At 41.4% G+C, this 19,715-nt stretch overlaps 1 protein-coding gene across 8 annotated transcripts in view; it reads left to right on the top strand.

Annotated features, from left to right (window-relative positions):
- The window catches only part of utrn (utrophin), a 169,508-nt gene that overhangs the window by 131,187 nt on the left and 18,606 nt on the right, over positions 1-19,715 (top strand). For 7 of the 8 annotated variants that reach the window (XM_071479337.1, XM_071479338.1, XM_071479336.1 and 4 more), the window contains 7 exons: positions 547-632; positions 2,116-2,273; positions 5,370-5,536; positions 8,063-8,174; positions 11,447-11,583; positions 16,809-16,847; positions 17,336-17,401. In XM_071479337.1, coding sequence (XP_071335438.1) covers positions 547-632; positions 2,116-2,273; positions 5,370-5,536; positions 8,063-8,174; positions 11,447-11,583; positions 16,809-16,847; positions 17,336-17,401 — 765 coding nt within the window. The remainder of the gene's footprint in view (positions 1-546; positions 633-2,115; positions 2,274-5,369; positions 5,537-8,062; positions 8,175-11,446; positions 11,584-16,808; positions 16,848-17,335; positions 17,402-19,715) is intronic. The other variant, XM_071479339.1, reaches the window with a different exon arrangement.

Here is a 19,715-nt window from a genome sequence, read left to right as displayed (position 1 = left end):
GATGAATTCCCAGATTTATCAAGGCATCTTACAGGATAATGTCAGGGTGTCTGTCCACCTGCTGAAGCTCAGTAGAAGTTGGGTGATGCAGCAGGACAATGACCCTAAACATCAAAGTAAATCTACCACAGACTGACTTCAAACAAAGAAAGTCCTCCTGTTGAAGTGGCCCAGTCAGAGCCCAGACCTTAATCCAGTAGAGATGCTGTAGAATGAGCTGAAGAGAGCTGCACACTGCGCATCCTGACAATATGAGCTGAAGCAGTTCTGTAGGAAGACTGGTCCAAAAGCACTGCGAATGATTAGTGGGTGTGTTCAATAAAGAGACAGACTAGACAAAGACTTTCATTACAGTATTTGTGTGTTTTAGCTTAAGCACATTATGTTTGTCTATACTTCGATGAAGATGAACAATTAGTGCAGAAAACCAGTCGGTTCCAAAGGAATCACATACTTTTTCTTGTCACTGTACACAAAGATAATCCTATAATAAATGTAATGACTCATTGCTACTGTTTGTATGTGTGTGTGTGGGGGCCTCTGCAGTGGTCGCAGCGGGAAGATCCGCGTCCTGTCCATGAAGATTGGCTTGCTCTCTCTCTCTAAGGGACACCTGGAGGAGAAATACAAATGTAAGTGCCAATGAGAAGGCAAGATATATGCTGATGTACACATGCACTTAAACACAACCCTCTACCAGGCCAGTGTGCGGCAAGTCCATCCCATACTGCTCCAGCACAGCTGTAATCCCACCAGTATTAATCAGACCCACAGAAAGCCAGAGAGAAAGGTGGAGAACGGGTCGTCTAATTGGATGAGAGACCTCCTACGCGTTCCCCCTGTTCTTTATTTAATTTTCTATTCTGATTTATTTTGAGGATTAGGGAGCGTGAATATAGGCTTGCTGCACTGGGAGGAGGCTCATTTTGGTTTCTTGCTCCGTGTTTCTGCTGCTTTATCTCTCGCTGTCTATCTGCCTCTGCTGTCACTGCTCACACCATTGTTCATCCGTCTAACAGTGCCACTTTGTCTTCTGCCCTATCTTACTTACTTGTGCTTCCCTTCTTTTCTCCGTTCTCCTTCCCCTCTTCCTCTTTCTCCTCCCTCGCCTCCTCTTTCTCTTGCCATGGCATGGACTCCATCCCTGAGCCTATTCGTTCCACTGGCAGTCTCTATTAGCCTGAGAAGGGTATCAAGCACGGTTGATTGCATCCTTCCTCTTTTACTCTTTTAGAGTGTCATTGTCTGTCAGTCCCATGCATATAGCTACACAGCATCACACACACACACACACACACACACACCTAACCAGCCTTGGTGCCATCTGATGTTTTTTTGACAGTTGCGCATGTCAAATGCAATCTTGTAGCAGAAAGTAGTGAGTTGGAGATGTGGGGGTTGATCAGTCAGACGACATAAGAAGTGTGTGGAGAAAGGGGGTCATGAACACTCGTTGCTACTGGTGTTTGCATGTCCAACCCCCCCAACCACACACACACACACACACACGCACAAACATAACAGGAGCTGGCATCAGGGCCAGGCCTCACACAGAGATCAAAGTCAGCTGCAAGCGGAGCAGAAAGACCTGTCATGCCCTGTGTTTCTCCCTCCCCCTCTCCTCTTTCTCCACATCATCCTCTCTGCTCTCTTTGCTCAGTTTGTACACAAGCTTGGGACATGTTTCATAACTTAAACTGAGATAGATAACGCTGTAAACATGCTCACTGGCCAAGCCTGCGTGTCACTGGGCAGGTGTTCATGTCCAGTACAGCTCTGTCAATCTTTCTGAGAACGCGGTGGAGAATTGGACACAGGGAGGAAGAGATTAGAGGAGAAAGAGCCTGGAATGCAAGGAGTACGAGGAGACAGAAAGATTAAAAATGTATCTTTTCCCCCGTCCTCACTAACACCTCCCACCCACATATACACACACTAACACTTTCTCTCCCACTCCCTGCTATTCTGTTACTCTTTCTCCTTCTACATCTATTTATACCGTTATATTTTATTTTAAATATCACCCACATGCTCTGACTCTTTCCCTCACTCCCTCTTTCTCATTGTTTTTTCTTTCCGTCCTTCTCTCTACCTCTCTCTGTCCTCCCCCCTCAGACCTCTTCAGCCAGGTAGCATCAGCGGGTGACACCTGTGACCAGAGGCAGCTGGGTCTGCTGCTTCATGAAGCCATCCAGATCCCGAGGCAGCTGGGGGAGGTGGCCGCCTTTGGAGGCTCCAACATCGAACCCAGTGTCCGCAGCTGCTTCCAGCATGTATGTTCACACACAAACAAAAGCATCAATGTGCTCATACACACATCCAGAATAAATAAGCTTAGAAGCTTGGGAATCTGTTATTTTTTCACTTGTGGAATAATCACATAATATGCTTAATACTGTATGTACTGGTAAAAATGCATGAATAACAATTCAAATTCTTCATAATAAATTCATGTCAAGCTTAACATAATTTTATTAAAACACTGTGAGATATAATGTCCAAAACATGTTCAACTGAAAAATGTGATTGATTGACTACTCAACCCTAAAACTCAACCCAGAACTTGACCTATGGTCTGTTTCCCATTGTATTTAGTCTGCTTGGAAAAACAACAGTGGCATATCTTGACATTCTGGGGATAGTTGTATGTATTTGTTGGTAAGCTTTGTCATTAAGTAGGACTCCCTCAGCAGTTATTTAACTTTTCTCTGAACCTTAGCTTCTTTAAAAATGCAGTTGGTTGTTGTTTTTGGATGCAAAGCTCCTCCCAGGTTATGTACAATGCTTGTTGTGTGCACTCACAATACATATAGACCTATATATATATATAGATTAAGTTTGTCCCCATTGAGTAATCGGTTAATCTATGACTAATGCACATCCATATGACCTAATGTAGCCTATAATATTCATTTCAGTCACAGTAGACTAAATAGTCAGTCTGGTTCAAGTTGCCAACACTACTAATAACAGTAATCAGTACTGTTATATATTTATACAGTATATGTTTTGCAAAGCATCTTCTGCAAATCTAATTGTCATTAAAAACCTCCATCTCCTCCACATTTCCCAGGCATCTACCTCCTGCCACTGTCAATTCTGTGAAAGTGCTTTAATATTTAAGCTCTGCTGACCAACCATGAAGCCTCAAATGGCCTCTAGGCTTCTGCTGGCTGTCCTCTAGTGTTTTACTGCGTCCAGCTAACCACTTTTCCCTGGTTTATCTCGGTACGATACTGGCATTTAATGATGTCTTCTTCCCCTGGGATCACTGTTTCATTTTTCTTCTTGTTTCTCCCCTGGCTCATGCTTCAGCAGTCATAAACGGGAGCCAAACATTAAAATTGGGAAGCTATAAATTTCACTGATTTCCTGTGCTGCGCGTCCCAAAATAGCAGAGTGAGGCAGTTTTAAACTTTGCCTCACTCTCTTTTTTCGGCTCAAAATAATGCAAAAGGCAATGGGGGCAAACACCTTGCTGCTTTGCCTATAATTCACTCCTTTGATGACTTATTAATACACACACGCACACGGAGAGGTGTACACACACAATCACGCCCACAAATTGCTCACAGACGTGATCTTGAATTGCTGTGCCAGCTGTAGTCCAGCTGCTCATTAATCATTCAATCGTCAAACCAAATTGGCAGGTAGAAACCAGGCACGCACACACACACACCCACACCCACACTAATTTACACACATACACAAGCACCTGTCCCACCTGTGTGTCAGTCTGCCCTGCCAGTGACAGTGCAGTCACCCAGTCCATTTGGTTTAATGGGCCTGTGATGAACGGGTTGCACTGCTATAAATATGGCTCCTTCACCATTCCTTTGTGACTCTCCTTCCTCTATCCATCCATCCGTCTATATAGTCATCCTTTCAGCCCTCTCTCCCCTGCAGTAATTAACCTGTAAGTGCTATAATTCTGCCGTTAGATGGTGAGGTGGAGGGAGGGAAGGTGAAGATGAGACTGGCAGAGAGGTATTCTGATGCAGGGGAAGGTCAAATGGATGGGATGAGGATTTTAGGACGATTTGTCTGCAGGGTGAGAGTTTTATTGACAGTGTTGTCACTTCTTATACTCTATGAAACAACCACACTTAACATTTTGTTAGAAATGAGAAACATTTTATGAGTAAATATGAGTAGAAATGTGATTAAATGTTTGATGCCACCACTTGGTGCTTGACATATTTTGACATTAGGTGCTATGAATTCACCAAAGCTCGCTGTTGAATGTTGTTTTTGAGAACCAATTGTGAATATGAATTTAGTAAGTCGATCCCTGATCCCACGTTTCCTGTTGGAATGTGCTTCATTTTAGTTTGTTTTGTAGCATGAATAGTATATTCAAAAGGATATGCTAATAAAATTGAGACGCTGTACAGTCTTATACACCTTAAGCCTTGGGAAGGGATCAAGAGAACATACACCCACACATAGACACACACACAGCATATGTATTGGATTCCTTTTGATTATTCTCTCCTTTTATTTCAAATGTATTCAGCCCCTTGCTGCTTTTTCTGCCCTTTTTGTCTGTCAGGGATGATGGAAAGGTCGTCTTTGATTTGTTTAGCGGTAACAACAGCCGTGTCGAAGCTTCTCACCCCGAGTTGGCTTTTCAAATGGTCTCATGATAATCTGCAGCTGAATTCTGCTTAAATATATTTTGTGCATGCTGCTGTATCAAGTAATGTTTGTTTGGGTTGATTGGGTTGTTTTCAAAAGGGACAAATGTTGGAAAATGGATACTTGTTTTTTTTTGCTTTTTTTTTTAAGCTTTGTTCTTAGAGAAGCCTAGAAATTGTTTCAAAACCAGAGTGTTTAAAACAATAGGTGAAGCTCTCTGCAAGTACAGATTACGTGAAAAATTACACCTCCAAAAGTACAAAGCAGCAGTTAAGAGTAGGAGTTTGGGGGTGTTTTTCATAGCTTCTTGCACGGAGCAATATGGCTGTTAGCTAACAGCACAGTACAGCTATGGGCGTGTAGGACAGGGGCAGTTAGGGTGTTAGAGTCAATGTTTATTGTTAGATATTTCAACCAATAAACATGAGTAAGATACTCATAAAAGTTATTTAGTCATGTCCACAATTCAAGACCATAATGTGCCTGAGGGAATCATCTCTTTAATATGGATGGTCATCTTAAATTTGTCTGGATCTTTATTAGGCTTTTGGTAACGAGAGAGTTACAGCCTCTTATTCATTTCTGGAAATGATGTTGTGCATGTTTCTCTTTGATGCGTATGCCTTTACGGGTTATCAGCTCTCTTTGTCGAACTTTTATAGAAACTGTAAACTTCCTAAACTTTTGATTTAAGGGCTCCTAACTTTTGGCCCCACCTCTTTAATGTCCAGGTGACCAATAAAGTGGAGCTGGAGCCCAGGCAGTTTGTTGACTGGATGCGTCTGGAGCCTCAGTCCATGGTTTGGCTTCCTGTGCTGCACAGAGTGGCTGCTGCAGAGACAGCGAAACATCAGGCAAAATGTAACATCTGCAAGGAGTGTCCTATTGTTGGCTTCAGGTAAACACACTCATCTGCTCATATTTACCGTTTGATTCAACATTTGTGGAGAACTCATAAAAGATGGAGGTGACAAGTATGCAACATGTAACAGGCGAAACACGCACACACTCACACACATACACTAAATGTAGCACTGCTCTGAGTTGTTCTCTCCTGGTTGAGTATAAAGGGCAGATCTGCTCTGGAGGGCAGGCATTTATCTAAATGTCAGCAGCTGATACACCACTGACTAAATACCATCCAGAGGTTTACAATGAAACATACACACATACTCACAAACAACAAAACCCCTCAGACACACAAACATACACGACACAGCCACATTTACAAAGTTCACAGGGAGCCTGGCAAACATTCTGTAACAGACCACCCTCTGATACTGTGCAGGACTGACAATAGCACACACACACACACACACACACACACACATACACACACCCATTGCTGCCCTTGTTTCAGTTGATCAATTAGACTTATACAGTAACAACAGGTAAAGAAAAATGTGAATTGCTGCTCAACAGCTACTGTCAAGTTTTCATGAAATTCAGTTTCTCACTGACAAGTGGAGCAGGGAGGCGCTTTTTCTGTGGCTGGAGATAGGATTAACACCACGGTAACTGAGGTAGGGTGGCAGAATTGTCCCCTTCAGATCCACTGCTTTGCCAGCAGAAAGAGAAATACAGTCAGACATTTGATGAAGCACACGTCTCCCAGGTTCTGTCATTGATCGATGAGAGAGAGCGATGGAGGGAGGGAACGGCAGAGAGCAAGATAGAAAGAGGTGGGAAAATGCATAGCAGGCATTTTGTGTGGTCTTGAGACATGACACCAATCGTGTTATTCCAGCAGATTTTTTTTTTTCCCTTGTGAGGACGAGTAGCTTTTAAACTGGTGTTGTACATGGGATCAAAAATTCAAACAGAATTTAAAGGACAGTGTGTCAGCAGAAATGTTGACAAATGTCAACTCAACCGCTACTAATTAGTGGCGTAGTTAACAAGCCACCAAACCACATTCAACATGCACCATTTCCTGTGCATGTGTTACACTGTATTTAGTTGCAATGTTGAACCTGCCAGCAATAATTAAAACTTTATGGCTTTTGCTACAAAATGCTAGTGTTACAAAAGACCTTCATGGTTTTATGATAATTTGTTGGATGAATTATGTAAAATTGGACGCTGACCTTTATTTCTGATGCAGTTTTATTTCTCTTGTTTTGTTTTAAACTCTTTCTGGCCATGTTATTTGCTTTTATTGTGTTTGGTTTGGGGAACTGAATGGTTTGCTGTTTTCAGATATACAGAATTTTAGAGAATTGTGGCTTTTTTGAGGCTGTGTACGTGCAGGTTAAAGATGGAGTGCACAAAAAGATTTTTATAGGAGCAGAGGTTTGTTCACCATCTTTGTAAAATATAAGGTAATTTATAATAATAAGTAAAAACCTATTTGTGTTACTTCATTTCATCATTACTCTTTTTTTGGCTGCTGGCATTAAGGCTTCTAATGTTCATCCATTAGTCATGTTTCAATCATTGGCATATGGGCGTTTGTCATTTTGGCAGTATATTATACCTGCTTTTCATGTACACACAGAATTTTTGGGCCTGAAAATGATAAAATAATAAATTATCAAAATGTAAACACTGTGTTAAGCAGCATGTGACAGAATGTTGCAAATAAGGTGCTTAATAAAAACAGGCTTTTTAACATGCAAGAGGAGACACACAGGTTCCATTATTAACCAAGTTGTTGGTGGGTAAACTCATTAAGGGCCATCTCTGCACCTTTTCTGTGAAGGTGAATTAACACCCTCTCCTCATAGTAATATGCTACATGTCAGCACGTAATGGCACATTTGGTTTGGTGGTGTCGCGCGCGCTGTTGCATCCTTTGATATATGGCTCTCTCTCATAACTCATCAGTCAGCTAACCTTGGGAGAGCTGGAGAGGAGAGAGAGATAAAAGACGTAAGCTATTATGTCTGAATGGCTCCTGTCTCAATTTAGCTGTTAAATGGCCTCCTGGCTGCAGCTGCTGCTGAGAACTACATCCCGACAGTTGTTGTCACGTTGTTGTGTTTTGGTAGAAATCCAACTGTCTGTCACACTGTCAGCATATTGAGGTGTGTGTGTGTGTGTGTGTGTGTGTGTGTGTGTGTGTGTGTGTGTGTGTGTGTGTGTGTGTGTGTGTGTGTGTGTGTGTGTGTGTGTGTGTGTGTGGAGGATTGTGTGACAGACAGTGGAAATCCACAGCTCTCCAGGAGGCCCCAGAGTAGCCTGGAGACCTGGAGATGAGTCAAGTTGTAGTGTTACATGCTTACTAGTGCACACATACTCTCTCACACTCTCTCTCTCTCACACACACACACACACACTCACACACATACACCAACAGACCCTGAGGACATGAAAATGACATCGACACACACACACAGACACACACACTTCTTACCAACTAAACTTATCTCACTCTTCACCTCCCTTTCTCCTCTCTCTCTCTCTCTCTCTCTCTCTCTCGCAGGTATCGCAGTCTGAAGCACTTCAACTACGATGTGTGTCAGAGTTGCTTCTTTTCTGGGCGCACCGCCAAGGGCCACAAGCTCAACTACCCCATGGTGGAGTACTGCACACCGGTGAGGGAGTAACACACGCAATCACACACACACACACACACATACAGACACACACATTGTTCACCAGCTCATCTCGTATCTCTTTTCCACATGCTCACACAATCCGCTCATCCATTTAATGAAAGCGCACGCATTCACACTTACAGACTGTGCTTAGCTCCTGTCCCATCTTTCATTAAAACTGCCCCTCTCCTAATGTCATATAAACCACTGACTCTCTCTCATCCATCCCCTGAATATTCACCCTTATGTCTCAGGAACTTCTCAACTGTTTTAGCTTTTAGTTTTAAAACATTGTCTTAATCTCCAAATATTTTGTAATTCTTTGATTTGCGTATGAAGTTACATTACATGGACAAAGTAGGGACTGTAACTGTTACATGCCTCATCCTAACCTGTACCTAAATCTTACAACGTGGGCTTGTTTGTGTAGCAATGGGAGGTGAGTCCCTTTTAATGTAACTATGTGAACAGATTTTTATCCCCTCTCTGTCGTGAATACAAGTTGTCATTACTCTTGTCCCTTTGCTTACGTCCCACTCAGTTGATTTCTCCCTTTTGCTTCACAATCAACCGTCCCGACAGACCTCTGGCTTCATTTGAATTTACGTGAACAAATGTTAAAATGGTCATGGCTCTCTAAGGTCTTTTTATAATTTCTGCCAGAAAGCAATATTTCACTTTACTACCAAGCAGAGAGAAGAATATTAGAAATGAGGGAGCTTGAAGAAATTGAACATTGCTCTCTTTCTCATTTAGGATCGCACGCTTGCGGGCCAACTCCCTTCAGTATTGCTTAACATCAAACTTTGAGTGACTGGAGTGGAGGCGTTTCTCATTTCTGTCTTTTAATTTGCTTTTTCAATTTTGCAAATGGGATAGATATTGACTTTGGAGAAGCAGCTTTAGGGAGCAGTGATCAGTCTTCCCTGAGTTAAGATGCCCAGCAGCTGCCTGACACAACTTGGAAAAAAAACATTATCTTATTTTTAGCTTTACCACAGCAACAAACACTTAAAATGTTGGTTAAAGATTAGTTCTCAGCCATAGGGGATGTTAATCAGGAGTTTACTGATCATCAACTTTATCATAAAGTGGATTTAATCAGGCTTTATTTCACAAATGTGTACGCAATAACCTATTTATGTAGGTATGTATTTTCAAATTCATACAACCAATAAAGAGTTTTGCATATTTTAATTTGCTTAGAATTCAACCTTAAAGTTTCAACTGTGGTTTTTCCAAATTCTTGAAAATGGTCATGATATTTCCGTACAGCCTGACCCAGTACAGTTCACCTGAAGTGATTTCTGATGATTCGTTTACATCTACGCACCGTTTATCAGTGTCTGTGTATCTCTTTGTTGCCCACTAATTGCATCTTTACGCTTGTCTACACTCTCTTAGAGCGGGTCATTAGACTGACCTGAGCAGCCAGGCACTGCAGACTCTGTTTAGATGACATTCAGCTGAATTTAAGGACCACATTGACAGAACTGCTACGATGACTCATCTTGCTAGCAGGATCAGTAATCAGTGCTGCAGAGATCTGGTTTGGCAGAAAAGATGCCCATGACAGCAGCCTGGAAGCTGCATAGAAGCCTGTGAAAGATTGAGAGCATAAGACAAAAGATTGTATGCGCTGATTAAATGAATATTTGAACTTATCTGCCATAATGTTAAGCTCTGTGCCTGCCAGAAACCAGTCGCAGCTTATCACCATCACTGCTTTGAAGAATGGCTAGGGCAGCAGTGCACTGTCCGCAGGCTTTTCAGCATAAACAACTGGAAGACATTTGGGGATAAAGGAGCACTAAATGGAGCCAAATACAGGCAAATTATAGAGGACAGCTTGCTTCACAGTGCCAAACACCTTAGACTGGCGCAATGGCTTCTGTTCTGCTTGTACAATGATCTAAAGCATACAGCCAGATCAATACTCTGATGGCTGTAGAACAAAAGTGATAAAAATCTCGAACAGTTCCTACTTGAATCACACTAAAAAGCTGTAAAATGACATCATCATATACTCTCCATATCCAGCAGAGCTTTATTGACACTGAAGATACTATAAATTGGTAGAAAATCAACAAAACCTAGCAGTTCCAAGCTGTTAGATGTATCTAATACCCAAAGTTTTTTTTCTTATTGTTTCTCTTTGTTTTTTCTAAAAATACCAGTATGATATATAATCATATTTACCGCTCTCCCTATGTATAAACCAAATTGCATTTCCATTTTATACCTTTGAAAATATCAAGTCCATATTGAATAATGATCCCACAAAAACAGATTTGGCAGAGAGGTACAGATGGATAGTGGCTTTTGTGAAACTCACTGTGGTCATTTAATAAGATTCGTTTTCCCATCTCTCGTACTGTTTATTTTATGGCCACAATATTGCTTTTTTATTAGGTTTAGATTTTTATGGGAGTGGCATTTTCATAGTTCCAGTGGATTTTGTCAGTGATATTGAAGAAACCAGATTTGGTGTTGTGTTGTATTTATTACTGTAATTTCAATGTTTATACCTTTCCTAAGATGAGATGTTGCTTTGGTTCGGCTGCGACTCGTGTCTCTGGTGTCCTTTTTGTCAGAGTGAACTGAGCTGAGCTGTCTCAGCACATCAGGTGGCATCCTGGTGGCCTTGTGGTTAAGACAGACGTCATATACAGTAACTGCAACATAGTTGCATGTCATACCCACTCTTCTCTCTTTCCCTCCCTTTGTTTCCTTTTTGATGTTGACATCTAAATTGTCACTATCTAATGAAGCCAAGTGGAAAAACTGAAAAATAAAAGAATATGTTAAATCCAGCAGGAAGGATCTTACACAAAAACACAGACACACAAACACCATCTTCTCCAGCTTTAGTGTGGTTGTTCTGTAACTGCTGTTGGTTTGCTCAAGCTACCATCTTAAATTATGTGGATTAGCCAATAAGCCAAGTGAACTCAACAGAGTCTGTTCATTCACACATATCTGTCAACTGTGGGGATTGTGTGTGTGTGTGTGTGTGTGTGTGTGTGTGTGTGTGTGTGTGTGTGTGTGTTCAGCAGTGGTTGTCTGAATCCTCTGCAAAAGGATTTTCTCACCCTCTGGACAGACTGTTGTGGTAATTTGTTGTTTGCTTGCAAGGCAGAAACCGCCTCTGCTGGAGGAACACCTTTGCTAAGTATCTAATTAACAAAACACAAATGTATGTGTGCATAAGAGACAAACACACACACACACACCGCAGTAAATAACCTTTCTCTCCGTCTCTCTCGTAGACAACATCAGGTGAGGACATGCGTGATTTCACCAAAGTGCTGAAGAATAAATTCCGATCCAAGAAGTACTTTGCCAAGCATCCTCGGCTCGGTTACCTGCCGGTCCAGACAGTTTTGGAGGGTGACAACATGGAGACGTGAGTAACACCTGAGTGTCTTTATTGATCAGAACACTACTCAAATCTGATTGGCTGAGGTACATCAAAACCTCTTCATAGACAGATTAATTGATTTGAAAAACAGAATCTACGTTGTTTAGTTTAACGTCTGTTAGTTCATGTCTTATTACACCTCTCAGCTGCCACGTAAAGTCACAGTGAAAGGGAAGTGAGAGCATTTCTCAGCAGCGTGATGTACCTGTGAGTGAAACAGGATGTGGGGGAGGTCAAGTTACAAGAGGGATTTCAAATTAAGTTGTGATTGGATTGCTTAAAAGGGGGTGTGGCTTATTGAAAAAGCGCAATATGGAGCCCTTGCATAGTTGGATTAGGAAGAAGAAGATAAGGGAGGACGTAATAACTTAGAGTTGTTGTTTCTCAAAGTGAGGTCCAGGAACTCTCAAGGGGTCCTTGAGGGGGTTAGTGGGGGTCCCCAGCAAAAAGGGGAATGATAATACCATCCATAAGTAATACAATGACAGAATGTATCTTTATTTTGGTTGTGGGTTTCAAACACTTTCTGTAATAAAACATCAGAAAGCAAAAATCTTATCAGATGGGGGACTGTGGACAAAATTTTATCAAACTGGTGTCTGTGGTCTAATGTGTGTCAATTTAGGGGTCCTTGATGTGAGAACCCTTGATTTACACTTGTAAAAGTAAACAAAGTTTTATACATATTCATTCAAAGAATGTTAAAACTGTATTTTGAAGTGGTACCCTACTGCGTTTTCTGTATGAACCTCCCTGCTCGTTCTCTCAAACTTCACACAGTTTGTAACGCAGGCTTTCATTTACAACATTTTGGCCTTAGAGGCAAGATTACTCAAGTGACAAGACTGGTTATATTAATTTTCTTCAGTGTGACAAAGCTTCTCAAGAGCCACACAAGTCATTTCGCAGCAGTTTTCACAGTCTGAGTAACAGCCCTCGAGACTGCTAATTTGACTTTGACATGCAAAATTGGTGGAGTGCCCCTTTAAATATCTTACTGTCAAATCACTCTCTCTGTCATATATATCCTCAGGTAACAGGTTACGATAAGCACACACGTGCACACACACACACCCCTGTGCTTCAGTTTGTGGAGAGTGTTAATTGTTGCGCCCCCTGTGCTCCAGGAGTGTCACATTTTGTTTTGGTTTTTTTCTGTTTTCTCTACATTTGATCTATTGTCTCCTCTTCTCTGCCTGTCAGCTGTCACTCAGTCACTCCTAATGTTACATTCTGACATTTCCCAGTTGTGCTCCCTGACTTTTGAACAAAGTAGTTTTGCATCTTTTGAGCACCGAAAACTCTCGGAGATACCCATGTGTGCACACAAAGCGACTCACCTGTCCACCTACGATAGATTTTCCCACAACATCCAGTTGCACGCAGTCACCTCTCAGATGGATTGCACTCCCTCTTTCATCCCTCCCATCCTTGCCTGTCCTCCTCCTCCTCACCACCCACCTCGCTCCATTCTCACTTCCCTCCCTCTCTGAAAAATGACTCCTGCAGAGCTGCCCGCCTGATAAATGCCTCTAAGATGTAGAGGAATTGCAGTCAAAATGTGGAGATCTTTTCAAAATATGGCAGAAGGGAATGGAGACTTAGAAATTTAGGACTATTTCATGGTCATCATTTTACCGTCTCTTTTACCACATTAGGTCTCTCCTGTGAGCTGTGGGCTCTCCACATGTTGCCACAGGCTTGTGTACTGTAGAGACAGCTTTATGTGCAGAAAGAAGCCTGTATGTGCTTTTTTTAGCTTTTGAGCGGTTTATGAGATGGGGCTCAGACATATGATCAGTGGTAAGAAATGCTCTGCATACCACATTCATTTTAGACCTATATTGTCACAGTTTATGGCTCTTGTCATCTTCATACCTGTGAAATAAATAACACTGTGACCTAAATTGAAATGGATTTTTCCATAATTGGTACCAGGTCTAGTCCCTGCTTAAGAAGAGGAATTATAAAGATTAGGTAAACATCATAACATTTGTTGCCATGCTGATTGTAATAAGGATGTGATTGCTCCCAATTTTTCAGCTTTGTGTACAAACTACTAACTAACAGACTGAATATCACACTTACACAAGTATTCCAGTTTCTCTTGCTGTGTACAACTTTGAACAATATTAAGAGATTTCATTTTTGAAATATCCCCCAAAACCTTTTTAATGCGTTGTCAGGCTCCATTGGTCGTCTTAACAAAGGGAACTTTTAAGAAGTTATAATTTTTAAAGTACTGTAACAGCAGAAGAGGAAATTAGATTGTCTGCTGTATAATTGGCCTCCCTAATGCACTCACTCCCTGCCTCTCTCCTCTGTACTCTTGGATCATCATTTCTCTGTTTTAATTCCACCCACTCTGTTTTCCTCCACCTTGAGAGAGCAAAACACCACCCACTCTCACCTCCCACTAATATCTTTCCTTAATTTCACACCATATAGGATTTTTGATTTGTCACAGCTATATTTGATAATGTGAAAGAATCATTCTAATGGTTTCCCACTCAGTGTTGCTTTTTGCTTTTCACCCTGCATTAGGCCTTGTAGAGAGGTTAATGGCTTTGAACATGGATTTGAAAATTAGTGGATGACTTTTTTTTTTTTTTTTTTTTGCACATGTACACTTTGTACACTTTTCAGATTAGTGTATGTACTTGTAGATGAGTGTACTGTATGAAGGTAGCTCAAAAATTTTTTTTGTAGCAAATAACACTTAGGTGTCAGGTAGATTATATCTTCCATGATTCTTTGCCCCCATATTGACTCTCTGTCGCTGTCTTCCTATAAACAGATAGAGGTGTTAGCATGCACAGGTTGCATTTTACCCCTGACACAGAAAACCGAGGAGAGGCAGAACAGAGAGAGAAGCAGCGCTAAATGTGACAGAGTGACTACCACAGCATGATGGACTAAATTGATTTTTAGAAGCTTTTCAGGGCATTCACAAAGAAAAACTCCCCTTCCCAAAAAAGCCCCTGAAAACACAGTGAAACGCATACTGTATGATTTTGACAAATACATAAAAAGATGAGAAAAGACATGTAATCTTTTGGCAGTTTCTTCATTTTTTTTTTTTGTTTTTTAAAGTAGCCAGTGGGAAACACAGCACTCCAAGTGCAAAGGTTTTGTTGGTATTATTTGAGCAAGTTTGTAAAAAAACATGCCTCTCTTCAAGGGTTTTACAGTTTGTGAGTGCTTATTGCTCGGCCAAGGGCCATTACCATTTGTGTGCTCAAGGCTCGACATTCACCCTACTCACAAGACACTGACTTTTTTATGAAAGGATTTGTTAGACTGTCAGCATCTTTAGTTTCTACTGATGGTGTGTTTGGAATTTTCTGTCTGAGTGTGACTGACCCTGTGTGAGCTCACTCAGATCAGTACCAACCTAAAAGGCGGAGACGCAGATGCATCTCATTTTTCTCATTTTGAAGACTAACCTTGCTTCTTCATGTTCTGAAAGTACACTCAGATTGAACATAATCGGCCAACCAATTTTCTTTTTCAAAACTGAGGCAGTTAAAAATATTCATAATAGATTGACTGATGGCGATCTCTTGTGAATACTGGTTACTTAATTTTAGGTTCACTGTAGCCATAATTTTTTACTTTTAGCACAATACTGGTGGAAGTGAAACATGAGAGCTCTGCTCTGCACCCTGGTATTGTACTTCAACAGGCACAACAGGCAGCCACATTTGTCAGATCCCAAATACTCCCAAGGTGATTTCCCCTCTCACTCTGTTTTTGTCACCTTTCCTTCACTCAGTTTTTCTCACATGCTTCATTTCCAATTTATTCTCCCTCCCTCTTCGTTACTTGTATTTTTTTTCTTGACTACAGACGACCTCTTCTCAATTGCACCCATCTGATAGATAAAGTCATGTAATATGTTAGGTTATGTGGGACAAATTTGGGTGAAATGAAAACAATCTACACTCCACAAAGCTATCAATTTTTGGCAAAGATGAAAAGTGACATCACTCCGAAAAAACAAAAAGAACACACTCACTGTTCCTTCTGGCGAAGATGTCGACGGGGGCGTAAAATGCTGCAGCTTTAGCTCTCAGTAGTTAGCTCAGTCTGCCCTGACGACCCCGATTTCTCTTTTTCTCTCACTGCCTTTTTTTTTAAAAAAAGAAAAAAAACTATTTTCTGTCTGCATCTCCTTCTACATTTTGAATTCTCCTCGCAGCTACAGAAGTGTGACTACACTGGCTGCCCTGCTGTGAGAAACATAACCACCATGCCAGACGTCTCCCTCTGAATTTCCCTGCCTTAATGTGGAAAGAAAAGCGTGAGGCAAAAGAATGTCAACCTCAACTGTTATCTTACCAATTTCTAGCCAGCCTCCTCCACAAATTTCACACATTTCTTTGTGTTTCTGAGATAAGAAGGTGTCTTATTTGTTTGCAAATAACAATTTTTGCTGTGTGTCTCTTAGAATAGCAGCAAGTAGCATGGACTAGAAATCAAAAACTTTAAAAGACTTAATAATACCAGGACACATGCCTCTATCGTCCTACTTTGTCATATTTCATTTCCAAAAAGTCTAAGGTCTTCTCATGCGGTGTTTCAGTTCTCCTTTTATAACATAATGTTCTCAATAACAGATTAACCAGAAAACAGGTTCTGTTGTAAGTATGTTTTTTCCTGGCATGCTATTTCAGTAAATCCTGCAGCAAATAAATGAGAAAAGGGAACGAATTTGGGCCATATCATTCTGTATGCAGGAGAAATTATAAAAACAATTAAATGAAATCTGTGTGACTGCAGCGTACTCAGCTGACACACTCAACCCTTTTCTGTGCAAGCTGTCACACACACACACACACACACACACACACACACACACACACACACACACACACACACACACACACACACACACACATTTTGACGCTTTCAAGTCTGACTGTCAGCCTACATATTTTATGTGTCACAAGTCTATTTTGAAGCAGGTTTTGCATAAGAAGGACCACATGTGGTGTACAGTATATGCCAGTGACTGTTTTACATGTGCATTTACATGCCTTCCCTGTGTGGTGAGACCAGCCGCTCAGCTGTTAGACAGACTCTTCCTCCACATGCTGTGTTTTTGTTTCTGACCCACTGAGTGGATTTGACCCTCAAATGTTTTGTGGTACCTTTACTCCCCTTCCCTCCTCCCCTTGGCTCCCTCCCTCCCTCCGATTCTCTTACAGTCCCGTCACCCTCATCAGCATGTGTCCGGAGCAGTATGAGTGAGTATCTACGCCACCAGAAACTACAACTCGTCTCCAGACTGGAATGTCTTTAAGCATCACCTCCTTCACTCCGTTCTCTACTCGCTCACTACCCCCTACGTCCTCACACTACCTAAGCCATGACTACACTGCATGTTGCCTGCCTTCCTGCCCGCCTGCCTGATCCACTGGCTGAACATGCAACCCAAAAAATTCACCCACTGTCTCCTCACCGTCACCTCCTTCTCCTCTCTAAAGCATCCAACTAGCATTCAGTTGCACATCCCAGCAGCGGCTGTCAAAAACCATCCAACCGCTCCGTAGATCATCCTGCTCTCCTATTTCTCTTTCTAGGATCACCAGATTTGTTTTCTAGGTGATGTTGTGAAGGGTCATTAGGTTGTGTGCGAGTGACTGTGTGTGCATGTGCCTGTGAGTCTGCGTGCTAATGAGGTTGTGTGAGCATGCCGAATCTCATTCATCTCCATTACCCCATTCATTTCCAGGCTGTCCCAGTCACCTCAGCTCTCTCATGATGACACCCATTCCAGGATAGAGCAGTATGCCAGCAGGTATGAACTTCATTTTCCAGTCATCATCTCATCATGTCAGACACCATAAAGCATACATATAAAGAATTGCTAACTGCATTTAAATGTTGTACATTAAAAAAAAATTATAGAATAAGAAACCCACTTAAAAGGGGCCATACCAGTGTTTTTGTATGTTTTAGATTTACTATAAATAACAAAAAGTGTTGTTCCCACACTCCAAGTCTCATTTGGATTCAGTCTGCATTTCAAATGCATGGCTATGCAAGAATAATCTGATATTGACAACAATAAGGCATAGACATGACAACCAAACCAAATCTCTGTACAATGATTTAAAAGCATTAAACACATGGAAAACAGCAGCTGCCCTAAAGCTCGGGAAAATCACATTTAACAATGGTGAACACTGTATCATGCTATATTAAAGGATCAGCCAAAATGTAAAATGTGTAAATGTGTGAATGTGATTTGCAGTAGATGGAATGAAATCAAATGAAAACCAAAAACTTTATTCATAAGTTGCCCCTGTAGTGCAGACATTTTTAAGGAAGAAGGATTATACAAACTTAGACCTGTGTATGCTTGAAAAGAACTCGTTCATACAATGTGTTGTCCGACCATGCCAGAAATCCAATGTGTTTACACCTGTTCTAAATGGCCAGGCTTGAAGGCAGGGTGAAAAATCAGCTGTCATACAGAGAGCCCCCAATTCCAATGTGGGAAAGGTGTGAGAGAGGGATGTTTTCAATGGTATTCAAGCCTCTAACAAGCACTTCTGATGAAGCAAACTATACAGGACTGTCTCAGAAAATTAGAATATTGTGATAAAGTTCTTTATTTTCTGTAATGCAATTAAAAAAACAAAAATGTCATACATTCTGGATTCATTACAAATCAACTGAAATATTGCAAGCCTTTTATTATTTTAATATTGCTGATTATGGCATACAGCTTAAGAAAACTCAAATATCCTATCTCAAAAAATTAGAATATTTCCTCAGACCAAGTAAAAAAAAAAAAGATTTATAACAGCAAAACAAAATCAAACATTTGAAAATGTCCATTAATGCACTCAGTACTTGGTTGGGAATCCTTTTGCACGGATTACTGCATCAATGCGGCGTGGCATGGAGGCAATCAGCCTGTGGCATTGCTGAGGTGTTAGGGATGCCCAGGATGCTTCAATAGCGGCCTTTAGCTCATTTGCATTGTTGGGTCTGGTGTCTTTCTGCTCCTTCTTCACAATACCCCACAAATTCTCTATGGGGTTCAGGTCAGGGGAATTGGCAGGCCAATCGAGGACAGTAATGCCATGGTCAGTACACCTTCTACTGGTGGATTTGGCACTGTGGGCAGGTGCCAGATCATGCTGGAAAATGAAATCATCATCTCCATAGAGCTTTTCAGCAGACGGAAGCATGTAGTGCTCTAAAATCTCTTGGTACACAGCTGCATTTACTCTGGACTTGATGAAACACAGTGGACCAACACCAGCAGCTGACATGGCTCCCCAAACCATCGCTGACTGTGGGAACTTCACACTGGATTTCAAGCAACTTGGATTTTGCTCCTCTCCAGCCTTTCTCCAGACTCTAGCGCCTTGACTTCCAAATGACATACAAAACTTGCTTTCGTCTGAAAAGAGGACTTTGGACCACTCTGCAACTGTCCAGTGCTTCTTTTCCATAGCCCAAGTCAGACGCTTCTTCCGTTGTCTTGAGTTCAGAAGTGGCTTGACCATGGGAATACGGCTATTGTAGCCCATTTCCCGGACACGTCTGTGAACAGTGGCTTTTGATACCTGGACTCCAGCTTCAGTCCACTGTCTTTGAAGCTCCCCCAAATTCTGGAAGCGACTCTTCTTCACAATGCTGTTAAGGCTGCGGTCATCTCTCTTGGTTGTGCAGCGTTTCCTGCCACATTTCCCCCTTCCAACAGACTTTTTGTGGATGTGCTTTGAAACTGCACTCTGTGAACAGCTTGCTCTTTGAGAAATTTCTTTTTGTGTCTTACCCTCCTGATGGAGGGTGTCAATGATGGTCCTCTGGACAGCAGTCAGATCAGCAGTCTTCCCCATACTTGTGATTTAGTTTACTGAACCAAGCTGAGTGTTTTTCAAGGCTCAGGAAACCCTTGCAGGTGTTCCGAGTTAATTAGACGATTCAAGTGATTAGTTGAATACCCTACTAGTATACTTTTTCATGATATTCTAATATTTTGAGATAGGATATTTGAGTTTTCTTAAGCTGTATGCCATAATCAGCAATATTAAAATAATAAAAGGCTTGCAATATTTCAGTTGATTTGTAATGAATCCAGAATGTATGACATT

Source organism: Trachinotus anak, unplaced genomic scaffold (assembly GCF_046630095.1).
Source record: "Trachinotus anak isolate AG129_WGS33_773 ecotype Australia unplaced genomic scaffold, CSIRO_AGI_Tana_v1 ptg000005l, whole genome shotgun sequence".
NCBI lineage: Eukaryota > Metazoa > Chordata > Actinopteri > Carangiformes > Carangidae > Trachinotus > Trachinotus anak.
This window is presented reverse-complemented; position numbering and strand designations above follow the sequence as displayed.